The sequence below is a fragment of the Montipora foliosa genome, chromosome 2 (assembly GCF_036669935.1).
Source record: "Montipora foliosa isolate CH-2021 chromosome 2, ASM3666993v2, whole genome shotgun sequence".
Taxonomy (NCBI): domain Eukaryota; kingdom Metazoa; phylum Cnidaria; class Anthozoa; order Scleractinia; family Acroporidae; genus Montipora; species Montipora foliosa.
The window spans coordinates 13820386-13837711 of NC_090870.1; the positions used below are offsets into that span (position 1 = coordinate 13820386).

The 17326-nt window shown below is 41.4% G+C and overlaps 2 protein-coding genes and 3 non-coding genes across 5 annotated transcripts in view; 4 read left to right on the top strand and 1 right to left on the bottom strand.

The window, feature by feature from the left end:
- LOC137992524 (uncharacterized) overlaps positions 1–4753 on the bottom strand; it is a 9984-nt gene extending 5231 nt beyond the window's left edge. Inside the window, exons 1-4 of the mRNA XM_068837894.1 lie at positions 4594–4753; positions 4434–4518; positions 2549–2630; positions 689–919 (exon numbers count right to left, since the gene is read on the bottom strand). Coding sequence (XP_068693995.1) covers positions 689–919; positions 2549–2630; positions 4434–4518; positions 4594–4640 — 445 coding nt within the window. The 5' untranslated portion in view covers positions 4641–4753. The remainder of the gene's footprint in view (positions 1–688; positions 920–2548; positions 2631–4433; positions 4519–4593) is intronic.
- A 644-nt stretch (positions 4754–5397) lies between these two features.
- On the top strand, positions 5398–11559 carry LOC137992518 (tektin-like protein 1). The gene is made up of 4 exons (XM_068837889.1): positions 5398–5859; positions 7620–8060; positions 9871–9966; positions 10692–11559. The coding sequence occupies exons 1-4, from the start codon at positions 5491–5493 to the stop codon at positions 10992–10994; spliced, it is 1209 nt and encodes a 402-aa protein (XP_068693990.1). The 5' UTR covers positions 5398–5490; the 3' UTR covers positions 10995–11559.
- Positions 11560–13781: 2222 nt separating this feature from the next.
- Trnae-cuc (transfer RNA glutamic acid (anticodon CUC)) lies at positions 13782–13853 on the top strand. Its single transcript has one exon. It is a non-coding gene; the product is annotated as a tRNA-Glu (tRNA).
- Positions 13854–13949: 96 nt separating this feature from the next.
- Positions 13950–14022, top strand: Trnav-aac (transfer RNA valine (anticodon AAC)). The gene has a single exon. It is a non-coding gene; the product is annotated as a tRNA-Val (tRNA).
- A 1881-nt stretch (positions 14023–15903) lies between these two features.
- On the top strand, positions 15904–15976 carry Trnav-aac (transfer RNA valine (anticodon AAC)). The gene has a single exon. It is a non-coding gene; the product is annotated as a tRNA-Val (tRNA).
- Positions 15977–17326: the final 1350 nt, after the last annotated feature.

Genomic DNA, 17326 nt, shown 5'->3' on the forward strand with positions numbered 1-17326 from the left:
CCCCACTTTCAACAATGTTGGGTACGCGCATGCGCACTAATCGGTCTCTCAATGACGTATCTATGTTCGTATCCATAGTAACAACGGCGACTCCAGCCTGGGATTGAATTCCACGCCTCTCGTGTTTGTTGAATAAAATGTTAATGATGTGTTAAAACCGTTTGCCCACCTCAGCAGTCAACATCATTCAGCATCGTTCAACAAAATCGAACGGATCTTGAAGCCGTTTTCCCGGGCCTTAACGGGAAGAAATGATTTTCAAATGAATTCATGTACTGGCGCACATAAAGGAAAACTGACTTTCGCTCTTAAGCAAGGACCTTTTGTGACACTCACATATCCGGGACAACGTCCACGCTCTTCCCCTCTGATACTTTATTTTCTCTTTCTTCAGCCAACAAAACGCACACATTTAAGTCTCCCATCAGCAATAACATGAAAGAAAAGCAGTTGAAACGAGACAACTATAAGCGCGTGAGCATGGTTTTATTGGTCTTGAACCTCTTGGTTGTGCTTCCAATTGGTTGATAAATGAGCCCGGACATTTTAGCTTTGGCATATTCCCAAAAGAAAAGCGATGAAGCAATTTATTTGCAATTTATTCGTTTTGTACGAATAGAACAGTTAACCACGTCAACTTTCGCCTAAGGTTATCCAGCCAAGTTATACCATCCAAATCATAACTTACTTTTGGGCGGAGGTTTTTCCATGTACCAATAAATGTGGCCCTCTCTGGCCCTGGCGTTCACCGCTGTCCTTAGGAGTTTCGGCGGTAGTGGGCGCGGTTTATGATAGTCACCAGGCAAATTACCATGAAGCTCTTTAACAAGAATATCACTGAAATTGGGTCCGCCAATCCGCGTTAAAGTGCCATCAATTTCATGTCTGAATTTTAGGAGTCTCTTTTCAGATTTTTTATCTGAAAACAAAAGACAAATGTTTGAACAGAGGCTGAAGCGTGGACGAGTTCAAAAAAATCTTTCGCCCGTTTTTGCGGCAGTCATAATTTCCTCGTTGTTACCCGTGTACATAAATACACGAATGCTTTATTTTAGCTCGGATTTCAGAGTACTCTAGTGGCTAATAATTATCTGCAAGCATAGGACCTACAACAGAACAGAACAACAACTACTTTAGGAATCCCAACTGGCCTGAAGCAAACCAGTTGGCTATTTATAAGTGCAGCCCAAAATTGAACAGGAACGGCGGAGCCGGGGGGCTGGGGGAGCTTTAGTCCCCCCCCCCCCGCCCCAATTTCAAGCAAACAATAAAAATAAGAAGTAAAACATCTGTCATTTTACGATTGATCCACGTTAATTTTTTTGATATCTCGTCGAAAATGTTGAAAGTAGCATGTCCGAGCTCCAAGATTTCAAAATTTCCTGGCGGAGAGTTCCCCCAAGACCCCCATACAATTTAGTGTCTACGGCGCTTGCTTGTTATCCCCAGTCCCCTCCCCAAATACAAAATACCCTCGGCGCTCCCTGAGGATCAAATTCATCGAGTAATCAAAACGGGTCTTGAACCCAGGATCTCCGGCCAGATCACAAGGCAAGCGCGGTGTTATCCAATATCGTTTCCAAGGGGACTTACTCGTGATTTATTGCGGGAATAAAAAGAACATGATTAGGTCAAAATAAAACGTTTAAACAGAACCCAAAATGCAGGCGTCATCACCTTCAATTATCTCTTTCTTACAGCAAGGCAACCTCGTTCCCAGGGTCTCTCTTCTCTGCCTCCCTTGGTCGTTGGAAGAGAGACCCTGGTTGCGGCTGGTCACATGACCACCCATGGGTGGTAAAAAAATCTGCTGGAAGGGTGGGGTAACAGGGTTTTTGATTGTCACAGTGACAAATTTACTAAGGCAGGGAGAGAGCGGTATGTCGCTTGACTCAGTAGTTTTCGCGCTTAACCAAACACCAAAAAAGGTTTTTTACTCTGCTGACTCAAGTTTATGAAGGGTTTGCGCAACTGTATGTGACAGAGATCACAGTAATAACCTGTTCAGTGAAAGGAAATGCGGTATTCTCGCCGTGGCCGAAACGTTGCACGGAAAGTCACTGCCTCGAGGAGATTTTCCTCACTTGGTCTGTAGGCCATGCTCAAGGAGACTAAACAACACCAAGCTTCTCCAGGACAAGATCGACAAAAGTCAAGCTTCATTTGAAAGTAAAATGGGCGAAAGATTTAAAAGATGTATTGAGATATCGCCCTCTGCTCCGAGGACAATCAAAAGTCTTAGGATTTCCACCTCTGAACACATCTCAGAAACTCGAGAGCCATTTTGAAACCAAAAATTGTTCAACTTCACCTTCCCCCAGATGGTATTTTATCGTCCTCTCGACCAAATGTACTTGAGTACCCACCCACCCTGCGGTTTTGGATGGATAGATGGTCACGTGACCAGCCGCAACCAGGGTCTCTCTTCCAACGACCAAGGGAGGCAGAGAAGAGAGACCCAGGGAACGAGGTTGACAGCAAGGGCAGGGTCTTGAGAGAAATTTAAAGCTGGTTTCTTCATGAAATATTTCAATTGATATTTACTGACCAGGATGTTGCTCATGTCGCATTCGATCTCCACGAAACGTCTTCACCTGCCCCGTCGTGTCCCGAATTGAAAATGAGGCAACCTAACCGAAAAGAAGGAAATTTGAGAAAATGAATGAAGTGACCTTTATGAATTGCAAAAAGACGTGAAAATGTAGTCCTGAATTAATTCGTGTTTCCAATTTTAGTGCAAACCACTTTGACCAACAGCTTTTTATGGTAACTTAAATTTTAAATTCCAGATATTTTTGTTCCATCAAAAAGTTTGACTAAACAGAAAGAGTTTCCCAAAGCCATAGGGGTTTACAAACGAAAAAAGAAAAGAACGTGATGAACTTCTTCTTGATCGCCAAGTTCGCTGGTTCATCTTTTACTAGGTGGTTAAGTCTGGGGAAACAATGGAGAAAAAGGTAGAAAATCATCGTTCTCTCGTCCCAACTAAAACTCAGTAGTTCCCATATTCCCAAGAAGCTATATTTCCTATGTTCTCCTTGTTCCTTGAAATCTCTGGGAGGCGGCCCGGAGGTATTGTAGGGGTCACGGGCCCCGGGGGGGGGGGGGGGGTACTGCCATATATGGACTATATAGGTATTTGCCGCTGTGAAGGGTATGATTTTCAAGCAGTTTACTCTAGGATAGAGTATATAAATCATAGCCTTGCGGTCTAGAATAGGCTATCATTTTTCACGAAACTGACCAGTCGGTTGAAGATTTTATCAAGACTAAGGAAACCAGAAATTCCCACTCAAGAATATAAAAAAATCAAATCGGCAAAGAGTAAGTTTACGTAACTCAGCCTCAACAGTGTCAATAGATGGCTATCATGAAACACCTCTGGATATTATTAACTGTCAAGAATCGGAATTTAGACGGAAATCGGTGGGAGTTTACTCTAGTATAGGGTAGCAAAATTCAGCTGAACTAAAGACTGTAGCTCTGGTATAGGCTAAGGGTTCCAGGGTCCCAGCGGCACTTCCCCACCTTCCCCAAATTTTTAGCCGCCATATTGAATTTCTGAAGCAGTGGAAGATCAATTGCCACCAAGGTAGGTGGCTCGATAGAGTTCGGGCGGCTCGAGAAGACGCCCGGTGGCCCGCATTATCAGACAAAATTATTACATGTTTGTCCAAGCTCGTCCCAGAACGATTGTCATGGCGTTCTTCTCAGCGGTGATAATACAGTGGGCCAGCTCAAGTCTTGCTGACTATACCTGTGCACACTTAGTAGAAGGACGCCTGCAATTTCCCGGGCATTCAGCGGGGAACCGACCCATATTCAACCGCTTGAATTGTTCAATTTTATTGAAATAGCACTGACATCGGGAAGAAAATTTCCAAGTTGTCATTGTCAGTACACGAACCTTCACTTGTCCGAAGATTCTTTACTTTGATTCCACCACTTACTTTCCCAAAGGAAGATGATGTTGCAACGCAGTTTACCGAAGAGAAAAAAAGATGACCGGTATAATGTACCTAAATAACGCCATGATTCAGTGGAACCTTGGTCCATTCTAACAACCACTATATTACGATTTTGCCGATATAATGAACCATTTCCCTGACCCCACCAAAAGAAAAATGTATCGAAAAGCACTTCGATGCAACGAAACTCTGATTTCCCGGTGTCAGCACTTCGTCGAATCGATGTTCCATTGCACTTAATAATAAATCTAAGGAGTTTTAGTTGGGACAAAAGCACAAAGTCCTCCACCCAGTTTCAATGTAAGTCACAGTTTTCCTCAACCGTTGAGACTTTTAACAGAAACATCCTCGCCATAATGTGCTTGGAAACGTACGACTTCCCTAACAACCGAGTAGTTGCAGTTGAATGGAGGAAGCACGAGTTCACTTCACCGATACATGCTATGCTTTCTGTTATTTTTATACCTTGTGCTTCATCTTTGCCCAATGATCCGTGTTGCCAGCTGTAAATCTATGCTTCGCGGGTTCCTTTGTAGCCCAATGCGATAAACTGTAAACAAAAAGATTAAGGTAAGCATCACAACCGAAAAGCCCGTTCTCGGTTGTTCGTTCGTTTTGTACATACTAAGGCAAGCTGCCTGAATTGTTGCGACACAGTTGAATATCTGTCATCCTTGAATATCTCGCTCACTAGAGTAAACCGATTGCATTATCAGTGTCCCAGTGAATTCTTTTTCGAGGGATTATTCGCCGAGTAATCCATGTGAATTGGTGTATTGTGTTACTCTCATTAATTTTTATGTCAGATATGTTAATAAGTAAAAATTGCGCAAGTCGCGCCGATTAAACAATAAGGGCGCTTTCCTTTTGTCAGAACTGGCCGGCCAGACCTGTCAGTTTGCAAAGAAAATGAAACAATTTGAAGGAACACTTGCATGATAAACCGTCACATTCTTCTCGGGGAGTATATATCACCCTCGACTTGTGTTAATTTGGATGAGTTGTAGAGTTAGTCCTTCGAAATGCCCGGTCTGGCAGGTCAGTTCTGTCAAATGGAAAGCGCCCTAAGTGACCAATCGGTTATTTTTGCGGTAAATTTTAATTGACATCAGGTGAAATCCAACAGCAATAACAAGTGAAAGAAGAACGCGAGAAAATGTGATCGATTATTTGTACCGCCCTCGTGCGTCACGCAAAAATCGTCACGCTTTCGAACGTACATAAGGTCACGTACATTGTTTGACAGAGCTTAGGAAATCTGTGGTACATGGTACTTTGAAGAGAGGAGATTGTGGGCTGCTTCATGGCTTTTTTTGCTTTTTTTTTTCACGAGCAAACATGCAGAATGGCCGACGTCTTAGAACAGCGATAAGCGGAAAGCGGTTACAAATAATATCCGGGCTAATTAATGCGAAAGCGAGGCTTATTAGTTGCCATGGTCACAGTCTGAGCTTTGCCGCTTTTTGCACAACAGATCGGGGAAACTTCTAAATTCCACGGGAACGATAGATACCTTGAGGAAATGGAAGTTAGGCGAGCTACCATAGGTTCGGATGGCTGGAAAAGTGCTAGTATACGAAACATCAGGCTTTCGCAAACAGTAGTGAATCGCAGTGACAAGGCCTGTGAGCTTGGACAGCAATTAGACCCGCTTCCATCTATCAGGGATACAACAATTCAACAAAGTAATGCTCGAATCCATGCTTACTGTCGGGCGACAAGGGCTGTCTTAGTCAAGCTTAGAGAGAGTCTTTTGGATACTAATGAAGAAATTAAATCTCTCTTGAGGGGAAAGGAAGATCTGGAGAAGACTTTAGAACATATAAGAAAAGATATCATTTTAAATACAAGATCTACCACTCAACGACAAACAAGACCACTCCGAGAAAAGGTAACACGATAGAGGTTTTAAAATTCTTTGCGATCTTCGATGAAATAATACTTATTTTGCCCAGGCTCAGGAGTGCTTCGCTCTAAGATACCACGGAATTCGAAGCACTTCATTGAAGTCTCAGGAATTAAAAATTATGCCCGGGGCAAAATTATTTTTTTAAACTGTTTGAAACTATTATGAAGTTGACATCCACTCAATTGGCCACATGCAAGTTAATGGAAAATAAGAGACGGTGAAGATTTTGTATCGATTGCAGGAAACAGGTCTTTCACCACCATCTGTTGATAAGAGCGTTAGATTTCTTCAAAGTGAAAATATATTAACTTAGGACTCTTTGATGATTAAATTTTAATTTTGACAGCTAATGTATTTTACGGTGATTTCTAGGTTTGACTTTAAAAGAAATTGGTTCTTTGCAGAAACTGTAAGCTTACATGGCAAAGAGACTCACCTCATGTGCAAGAATAATTTTTCACTTTTATTAAACTTATATCATGGCATCACATAACCATGCCAAATATTGAAACAATGGGTCGTAAATTAACAAGTTATTATTTCTCATTGTTTGTTGTCCCCCTGGCTTGGGATACATAATGATGATGAAATCATGTTTAATTCAAGAGCTCATCGTAGGCATAAATTAACTCTCTCGGATCTGTTTTTTTCTACTTGGACAATTTGAGACAACCAAAAAAACAGCATCATAAATCCTTTGAGTATAGAATGCAGCTCTATTGGCTTATTAGTGATAGCATCCATTGTTTTGATTGTTTGTTTATTTTCACTCAATTTGTTTCTTCAGCCATTCCCTATATAGGGCTGTGATAATAGTTCCCTCTGACCTATTAATTTTTAATGTTTATATAGATGGTTGCTGAGGAGGACTCCTTCCTTTCTTTGATACCACATAATTTGTTTAAAAAAGTCATTTTCAGCCATTTTTTTCTGAGGATCATGGATGTTTAAAATTGAGCAATCTTATTTTAGTCTCTCTAGTACATCAAAAGGTCAGAAATTAAGAAATAAGTTTTTTTTCTCCTCAAATTATAAGTTGTACAAATTGATATCGTTTTTTTCTTTGCTAACTTGGGCACATTTACACCGAAGGCTTTTGCTGGTCAGATCCCCTTCGGTTGGGTAAATTGGACTGCCAAGGATTTACTTGCAATAAAAATGGGGACGTTAGGGTCTTAAACAAATAAATTGTAAAACTGCCCAAAAAATTGCTCAAAACCAAAAAACCATTGTATGTACATTTTGAAGAAAACCAAAAACTGCACAAAACCAAGTTTTTAAAACCATAACCAAATTAATTCATTCTTAATACACGGAGCATACGAACTTGAATCTGCATTAGGGGGCCAATTTGAGGAATAGGAGTTATATCTTACCAGTGATAATGTGCACGTGGCCGACATGCATATTGCTGAACCAAAACCAAGTAAAAACCAAAAACCAATCACATTCCAGATCCAAAAAACTGCGTGAATTTTGCTAAAAGCAAAAACCAAAGGCTAGAAATGGAAATAGTTGCAACAGATACTAAAACTGAAAATTTTTTTTCAGGCCAAAAATGCCCACATGGGACCAATAACAATATGAATCAGAATTTACATGATGATTGTTTGGTGTAATGGTAGCCCTGCGATGCTTAACTGGATTCTCCAGACTGTGTACCATGAGTTAAAATCTGGTTTGTCGAAAAAGTCAGAAAAACAGACAAACACTGATCATACTTTCATTTTTTTTTCAACGAGGATCCTGATGGTGCAGATGATCTTCTTGTTGCTGAGCGTAAGCATTTGTTAAAGTTGAAACGGATTTTGGAGGCACAGTTGCGTTCAGTCCAGAAGCAACTTCAAGTGCTTGATGGAGCAAGAAAAAGACTGACTGCCAGCCTACAAGAGAGGTCAAGGGTACTGGACCTCATCTGTCATGCGGTGTCTTCCGTGCGTGGGGCTGGCATCAAGGAGGGGCAGGCCGAAAAGCCTTTGACCCCACCTGTTGAACCCTTGGGTCCCTATAGCCCAGAGTGTGCTAGGGTGATTTCCACTGCAGAAGAAGCTAGGCAGAGATCTGCTAACCTGCGCAAAGAAGTTGCTGAAGCTATTGAACAGACAGTGAAGCTGCAGAAGGCGGCACATCAGTCTGTCAATGACGGACTGACACAGAAAGTTGCTGAGACAGTCACTATGAAGGTGTGTATATACATTAAAACCCACATGCATACCTTCTTGTAATAAAATTATCTTCGAGTAAATAACAGCAACAACTACCATTACATGTATGTACAAAATGTAAGTGTATCTCTGTTACAGCACTTTAAGGGGTCAAACTGTTGCAAGGTTTACAGTATTTTCCCTCAAAAGCCCCACACATCACCTTTTCATGGGTAGTTAATAATGTGCATACCGACATTATTGTAATTATCACCCTGTGCAAAATCTCAGGTTTTTTTAGCTATATGACAAAAAATGTGAAATTAAGGCAGAGTGTGGGAGTTGTAACTCCTACTAGACACAGTGTTCGACACTTAACGCTTGCCCCATGGCCCGGGGCAAGCGAAATGTATCTGTGTGCAACTAAGACTTGTGGAACGATTTGATTTGCAACGAAGAAAGTGACTAGTAATACGACGTACATGTAGTCGCCGCATACACGATAAAAAAAATAAACAACTTTGCTGTTATTTATTTTTCTGTTAAAAATATATTGGTACAAACCTCAAAATAGATTGGGAGCAGGAACTTGTTCGTAGCCGCCATTTTTACCTGTGCGAAAAGATGTTTGTTACAATGGAAAAAAAATGATGAAGAATGGTGTTTTCTATTTTGGAATATCTTTTCTGGTTCCACAGATATTCAGATTTTTGTTCAAAAATTGATGTCGTAGCAAACTGTTAACATCACTGTAATAAATCACTAAATTGAGAATATCTCCAAGAATATTGGAAGGGTGTTGTTCAAACTTGGCAGCGGTAATCTACGTCAAGTAAGACACAAAATGATACCCTCTGTGCTGTTGCTATGGCAACCATTTTTGCTGTTGGGTCTATTTAATGCAGGATTGATTTAGTCGTTTACTGTCAAAATAAGACATGCTCACTCTCAGTAAGCTTAGACAGTGATGTAAAGCATTATGGGCAGCACATGCATTTCAAGTCTGACCAGCTGCCTGTACTTACGTACATGTATCTTCAAAATCTGAGATATTTGGTTTATTGCAGAGAGGGACTGGAAACGAGAGCGTTGCCATGGCAACATCTTATCAGCTCTCACTTTCTGCCTTATTATATAAAACAAATAGATTCCGTGCGTCTGTTCAGTAATAGATTACAGAAGAGGTCAAATTGTTCTTACCACATTCTGACGTCATCTGTGATCTATTACTGAACAGATGCACAGCAACGTGGATTCCATTTGTTGAATAGACAAGACCATTCTTCATCCCTTTTTAAAGGTCTTTAAAATACGCAAAAGATAGTTTTCTACTCCATAGGCACTTTAAGACAGAGTAAAATCACTCTAAGGGCCGATTTTCACAGTACAATTTTTGTCGCATGCGACAAGTTCACGACAGGCCTACGACACGACTTATGATTGCCCCAGCATTTTAAAACATGTTTTAAAATGCTACTACATTTTTCTGACGTACACAACAATTGTAAATCATGTCGTGGGCTTGTCGTAAGCCGTTGTCGCATGCGACAAAAATCGTACTGAGTAAATTGGCCCTAAGGAGTGTCACTGATATAGGTGTACACTATGAAGGAAGGAAAGGTTTAAGTACATCAAATAATGATCCATGGCCGGTTGACTTGAGGCATTTCAAATTGATTATGTTTTGTAGTCAAGCAATTTCTACAGGAGATTTCAAATCTGGTTTAATTATTTTTATCTCACAAACTGAATCCAGTTTAATTGGTGCTTCCTTCACAGTGTAGCTGGAGGAAAGTAAATTAAGATCATTCATAGTTCTTAAACTACTTTATTTTTCTTTTCATGACAGCAACATCTATTGGTGGGGTCTGGTGAGACTCAAATGGCTCTTTACCGCAGCAAGCGCTGGTATGATTCAACAGAAATGGCTTTAGGATACACTCTGGTATGTGTGGTATTTTGGGTCCTCTACTCAATCAAAGTCAGTTGAGTTATTACCCCAATGCTAGCTAGACACTTACAACTGTAAGTGACATTACAAGACTTGACACTTCATTAAAATTCATCAACATCATCATCATCAACACAGCAATAAGGCTAGAGACATGGTATGTTGATTAGCCAGGCCCATCCCATAGTGTGAGACACATTGCTAGTCCAAAACTACCTTATTAAAGAGAAAAGACAGCGGAACACCTTCGATCTATGCTCGCGCAAAACCAATTGTGGAAAAAAAAACCAGACTACACCACCCTACATGAACAAACTAAAAAGTAGGTTAGGAAAACCACATAATAAGGAACATAAATTTTGAAATTATAAGGTCTTGTAATAGAACAAGACCTTAATTAAGCTGACCGTACATTGTACACGTAGGAAGAACAAAATAGTAAAATCCCCTGCACCGTGATCAACACTCCCCTTACATCTTGTCAATCCTGACGAAAGACTTTTTGATAAAATTAATTATTGACGAAAGCAGCGAAGCAAGTAACTTTTTCTTCAAAATGTTATCATATAGATTCAATTGTGATTGACAACATGGTGCTAATTCTTCCCCACTGCCTGACCCATCGAAAAATGCACTATGCACCTCATAACTCCAGAAGTACGGATACTACAGTATTTCACCGCAATTGAGACAACAAGAATTTTGTTTCATTTTTACAGGGCCCTGTAGCATACTCTGATCTTACCACTCGTGAACGTTTGGATCGGCCTGCTGTACATGTTCATCAGCGCCACCCTGGCAACCAGGTTACTGAAGCACGTGAAATCCTCAGGGCAGGAGAGGGGTTGCAAGAATCCCTGAATGCCACTGCACGCAACATTGGGCTGTTGCGCCTGACTAAAAAGAAGGTTGATGAGGACGCTAGGGATAAACACTATGCTTCCTCGATTGATGCAAGTGTTACACGCATGCGCAGACGACTTGGTAACCATCGTTGGGTCATCAATGGTGTTGGATGTTAACTTGACCGAACTCGTCTGTTTTGTCAAAACTTGTTTTTGAATAGCAGTTATCTTTTGGCTGTGTTTTTCAAGGAAGGATGACAATTTCAAATGCCATGAAAAAGAGAACTTTTCTTTGTTTTGATTTTTGCAAAAAGATTGTTGTAATATATACACACAAAAAAAGTAATTTTAGAATCACTGTAAATTTTCTTTATAGATAAACCGACGGTAAACTCTCAATATTATCAAGTATTACTTGGGATCTTAGTTTTTCTTGTGTAAGCTTTACATGGTCTTATGCCACATTCAGACGGTGCTTGAAAAACGGATTTGTCTTAATGGTCTCAGAGTGTTTTATTTATCAATATTGGTAACGTTATTGATTCGACTTAAGTGACATTAAATTAAGTTATTGCAGAAATACATTTTATCACTTATCTCTTTATCATCGTAAGTAAATGTCACAAGCTAAGACCTAAAGGTTCAAGCAGTTTTTTAATGACTTATTTGATAACAAAAAGGTAAGGAGACTTCCTTGTGCAAATTTGTGTGATTGAAATTAAATTTGGTGAGAATAACTGAGGCTAGTGTTGATGTCCTGAATTAGAAAAGTAAATATTTTGAGCAAGAACCGATTCAACGTAAATTTAATCCCTGAGTAATGGCGGCGGCGTGAACTAGTGGTTAGGGCGTTGGGTTTGCATGCGGGTGCTCCGGGTTCAAATCCCGTTCAGGCCTCTGGTTTGGATCTTTTTCCGGTTGTCCCGGATTCAACTCTACCGCGCTTTGTAAATAACCAACTGTTTACTTCCTGGGGGGGAGGGGGGGGGGGGGGGGGTGAGGACAGGGCTATAAAATAGCTGCATGCAAACGATCTCAGATGTCCGTTCACGGACCGTTGATTTCAGTCTGCGGTTAAAAAAATCTGATCACGGGATAACATTTTTTTTTCTCTGCGGTTTCGAAAATACCGATCACGTGGCGCTATTACGGCCGAAAAAGAAAAAAAAAACCCTGAAGACAACTTTCCACCTGCTTATTATTTCCTCAGACAAGGCTTTTCCTGGGTTACCCGTAATAGCTTCTTCTGCCGGGTTTACTCGCTCTTAACATCGTTTCGCGCTTTTCTCTTTGGGGAGAGCAACAGAAAATACCGTCACGAGATCGGTATTTTCGAAACCGCAGAGCTACAAAAAATGTTATCTGGTGATCAACTGTCCGTGACGTGGGCTGACAAAAAGCCCTTGTCCACGGACGTCTGAGATCGATAGTACGTACATACATACATACATACATACATACATACATACATACATACATACATACATACACATACATACATACACACCCGACCGGGTCCAGAAATTTCAAGCCTGTATGCTTTTGGGTCAGCCATATATTTATTAGAAAAAACATATCGTTTCATCCCGAAACCAGGCACCAAGCATCTCGTCCCGGTTTCATTTAAACAGCTGCAAAAATTTCATACCGGTGCAAGCTCATACCGGTCTGAATTCGTCCCGGTCTCATCTAAATACCCGCTAAGTTGGAGGTTACATAAATTACTATGTTCAAGTCTCACAAAGATGGTTTGTATTATGTTGTTGACTGTCACAAAGGGGGGTCACGGGCACCCCAGGAGCCCCCCTGGTTACGCCCCTGAAATCTACGTTGTATTGAAAGGCAACCCAGAAGGGAATCTTTGCCGACGGTATCATGGTAGTCACCCTGCAAGCAGAGCCTTTCTTTTGCTTGCTCGATTTTGGCGTTCTCGAGAAAGGCTCTGCATGAATAGAGTAAGATCTTTATTGAATATGCGCTGCATGTTGCCAGGATACAGTCTCGAACCCAAGCCTAATATGCCAGATTTCGCCGCCATCTTGGTTTTTCATGGTACAGCGGGCTCAATTATAACCATCGGTTTTGTCACTAAACGGACGCTCGCACTGGAAAAACCGGTTTGACGAGAGAAAACAAGATTGACTAGTCCAGAAGCTCGTGCTGCGGCGGCTTCAACGAGGTGACGCGATTCGGGCAGAGCCTACTTTTGTCCTCTTCAGTAAAGAAAAAGACAAAAGGAGGCTCTGCTCGCAGGGTGCATGGTAGTGACAAATTGACATCAATAGGCGAAAGAACTTGTTAAAAGTTAGATAAATCTTTAATTTTAAGCCTCTTAGCAAGAAAGGTGAGTGATTTATTAGGCATCAAAAAGTGATAAATTCTTAGCTTGGCAAAGGCCCAAATGACCATTCTTGGTAAAATGTCGCACTTTTAAATCATGGTTACTCAGAGATTGACTGATATGTGTGGTTCAAATTTTCAGAGATAGCTCCTTGTGCCACGCACTTTCAATATTCAGTACTTTATTCTTGGTTCACTGATTAAAAACGATAGCCTTGCGATAATCAGGAAGACACTGCCCACAAAGATTACCCTATCAGGAACGATGAAACATTTGTGACCAATGAGAAGAAAAAATGATAGAGATCGAAGGCGCAAATACTCCACTATGTCTTAAAGTGTACATCTTTGATCTCAGCGGAAAACTTTGGTTTCTCGACCTTTGAGCCAAATTGAAAAGAAGAAATCACCACACAAAGTCAAACCAAGCTTTAATTTGAGTCCGGGTGGAAAACCCAAACGCCTTTCGTTGTGACCTGAAGCCGTTTAGGAAAGATGTATAATTTAGTAAAAGTGGACACCTTCCCAGTTATGGTATGTTCCCTCCCCCTCCCCTTTTTACCTTCCTCCCTATCCCCTATCCCCTACCCCTACCCCTTTCGACGCCTGCTACGCAGGCTACCCTCCCGTATGGTCTAGTGGTTAGAATCAGGTGCTCTCACCGCCGTGGCCCGGGTTCGATTCCCGGTGTGGGAAAGACGGATGTTCCCTTAACGTTTTTGTGAATAATTTGGCCGGTTGTCTCTCTTTCCAAAATACACCAAGCAGTGCCGTTTAAAAGCCAAGCAGGTGGTTTCCATATTATAGTGGTTATTACGTCTGCTTAACACGCAGAAAGTCGTCAGTTCAAACCTGACTGGAAACACAACTGTTTTGATGGCCAGTTACCAAACCCAAAAAAGGGTAATGAAATATCCATATTCCAGAAAATGGTATTCTCTATTTTCGAATTCCCCATAATACACTTTGTTTGCCCCCCAAATTTTGCATAAACCATTGTTTTCAAATGCTCTTGGGAATATGCAGTGTCCCCAAGAGTATTTGAAAACAATAGTTTATGCAAAATTTGGGGGCAAACAAAGTGTATTACGGGGAATTCGAAAATAGAGAATTCGCCCTTGTCACACGGCGGCCATATTGTCCCGGGAGACCAAAAAAGCTTTGTTTTACCACGCCAAGCCTCGCAGTGGAAACTATGGGGGTGAGGCTTGGCGTGGTAAAACAAAGCTTTTTTGGTCTCCCGGGGACAATATGGCCGCCGTGTGACAAGGGCGAATTGTGCTATGCAGAGCGTTCAAAAAAAAAAGGTGAGTATGGGTGCCCTGTTGATCAGTGTGACGTGAGTCTTCCCCTGGCACGGCGACACGAGGTAAAAAGAAAACGCAAACGGATAATAGATAGCAAATGAAACCATGTTGATAATAGATGTAACCACACACAAAACCCCTTCCCACGAACTCGCAACACAAAACATATACCTAATAAAATGTTTAAGACTATTTTATTAAAGCTACAAGTTTTGAAGGAAAATACTTAATACTAATCCTAGACTTTCTTTTACGTTCCTAATAATCTTAATTAACAGTGAAAGTCAATAATGCCTTTTCCACTCACTAGAAATTTGAATAAAATTAAGCTAAAAGTTCAGTTCTAACAGATCAACAGTTCAGTCTTTCAACAACCAGCAGTCCAGCTCTTTAACAAACCAACAGCAATTCAGTTTCCACGTCAACTTCTCTATACCTCGGCGCCTACTTCTACTCTGGCTCTTCAGTTCTCCTTCTTTGACCAGTTTCTCTCGTTTCAGGCTTAAACTTCTTAAACTTAGCGCCTTAATCTTTTCGTGGAGACTTCTTTTCTTGCCGCCGCTGACAAATGGATTTTGTCTTGAAATTTTCCGGCCGGCTCCCGCTAATGTCTCTTAGCAGTGATACCCTCAGCTCTCGGTCTTTTCCTTTTCCCTCAGACCTTCTTCCTAGAAGAAAAAGACCGTATATGCGATAAGGAATTTTTTTCCGTGACAATCAGCCAAGTGCAATCACAACATCTTGTTCGTTCACGTCTTCTTGGATAAGCACTATAAACCGTAGATTCCATCTCATAGATATCTTCTATGTTCATAAGTTCCGTGTGAGACGTGAAAGAACTCACACACTACATTGGAGAAGAGTAGGGGGTGACGTTACCGGTGTTGTAGCTGTCCTGTTCTCTCCAGCAGAAGTGGCCGGCTTGCTGGTGATGTCTCTAAAAAGGTCTGTGGTGTATGAGACCACTGAAGCAGAAAGAGCCGTAAATCAAATGGGGAGTTTGCCGAGTGCTTTCATATGTAGATGAAGATGTTTCCGGAATACCAGCTTCCATCCAAGTAGCATGGACGAGACATATGTGTTTCGAAAAACCAATTATTGCCTCTTGCCCATTTTAAAGCAGTATTCTGCACAGTTAATAATGCAAAGGAAAACTGACCTAGACTGAAATGCAGCCTCATTTGGACAATTCTTTAGATGCTCCACATCGGTTACCCAATGGTTTCTCTGCGGCAATAAATTACTTGCGTCATCAAACGACAAGCAACTTCGCAGAACAAAGCGCGCAATCCCACATGGTCTAGTGGCTAGGATCCGGCCCGTTCACCGCCGTGGCCCGGGCTCGATTCCCGGTGTGGGAACGACGCCAACATTTTCCTCTTAGCTTGTCCGGTGTAAAGGCTAAATGATGCGTATTTTATCGTATAAAGAACAGAGTGGTTTCTGTGGTGTAGTGGTTATCACATCCGCCTAACACGCGGAAGGTCACCAGTTCAAGCCTGGCCGGAAACATTGTCGCTTTTGGTTGCACAGAAAACGAAATAGTGCACATGGATAAGGAGTCCTCAAAGACACATGAACCGCGATGTGACTCAGTAAAATTGAAGTTTGTAATCTCACCAACGACTACCATGTTAACTTTGGGGAACACTGCCATTGGAGAAGATAGAGTTACGATGTCCACATGAATATTTGCCGGAGCAAGGAGCGAGAGGGAGGGTCCATCGGTCCTTCCAAACACCACCACCCCGGAAATACACCTGCCTTGAAAATAAAACATATCATGACGCGGGCTCTTGCTCAAAATATTTACTTTTTCAACTTGGAGCTACGCTAATCAGATCAAGCCATAGTTAATTAAAACCAAGCCAGAGGTCCCTACCGATAGGGGTGCAAAAGACGACAAGTATGAAAGTAATGGTAATTTGGTAATTTTGACAAAAACTAAAATTTGCTGGAACAAGACGCCTGGTCGCGTTTACGTGGAATGATGCTGTTTGTGTTTAACTTAAAGGTTGGTAGCAAATGTCACTGCTGATCCCTGAAACCGACTGAGAGTCAAAAGGGAAGTGGTAAAAGCGCTAAGGACGGTCAACTGTGATAAGAATCGAACATTTCCTTTCCGACTTCTAGCGTTTTCATGAATTGATCTTATTTGTAGGTCGTGGGTTCAATTCCCACCCTGGTCAGAGTTTTTCTCTGTCCTTGTGTGGGGCCATTTCCATTAGTAGGGCTAACGCTCACATGGTTCATATGGGGTACAAGACTAGCACTTCACAGTACACTCTAATCAGTTAAGTCTGTTGAAATATAGAGTGCTACACGACCTACGTTTGTAAAAGCGTAACCCTTCCTTGTGTTATTTGCATGTGCTCACATTCTATAAAAGCAATTTTCATTACATTTATTTACGATGGGAACCGGAAATGAAAGCAAGAGGTATAATATTCTCCCTTTCCTGGCTGTTCTGTTGCGCTTGATCGACAGAATCGATTTTAAAGAAGGCTTAGGTGGTTCTTTGGTTGCTTTTAGAGAAGACGAAGATCACTTGAAGTATACTCTCTTCTGCGAATTCAGACTGGAGACGCTGTAATTCGAAGAAGCGAAGAGTTGTGTGTGATTTTCCCATTACCTTTAGGGAGAAAAAACATAAAGAGACGTGCATCAGTGTTGTTTGTCCGACTTGACAGTATCAAGCCAAGAGTTTCGTGACAGGCCCGTGGCTAATTACCGTATCTGAGGCCCGTTTTAAACGTCGTATTTTATATGTGCCGAATCTAATGCAAATGAGAAAAAATCTATTGTTTTCGCTCATTTGCATTAGATTCGGCACATGCGACGTTTAAGACTGGCCTGACTGCG

What these genes read in the sequence shown, in the direction of transcription:
- LOC137992518 (XM_068837889.1), top strand. Translation starts at nt 5,491, where the DNA reads ATGGAAGTTAGGCGAGCTACCATAGGTTCGGATGGCTGGAAAAGTGCT. An exon ending in CTGAGACAGTCACTATGAAG is followed by an intron (nt 8,061 to 9,870) that starts GTGTGTATATAC and finishes TTTTCATGACAG; the next exon opens with CAACATCTATTGGTGGGGTC. An exon ending in TGGCTTTAGGATACACTCTG is followed by an intron (nt 9,967 to 10,691) that starts GTATGTGTGGTA and finishes TCATTTTTACAG; the next exon opens with GGCCCTGTAGCATACTCTGA.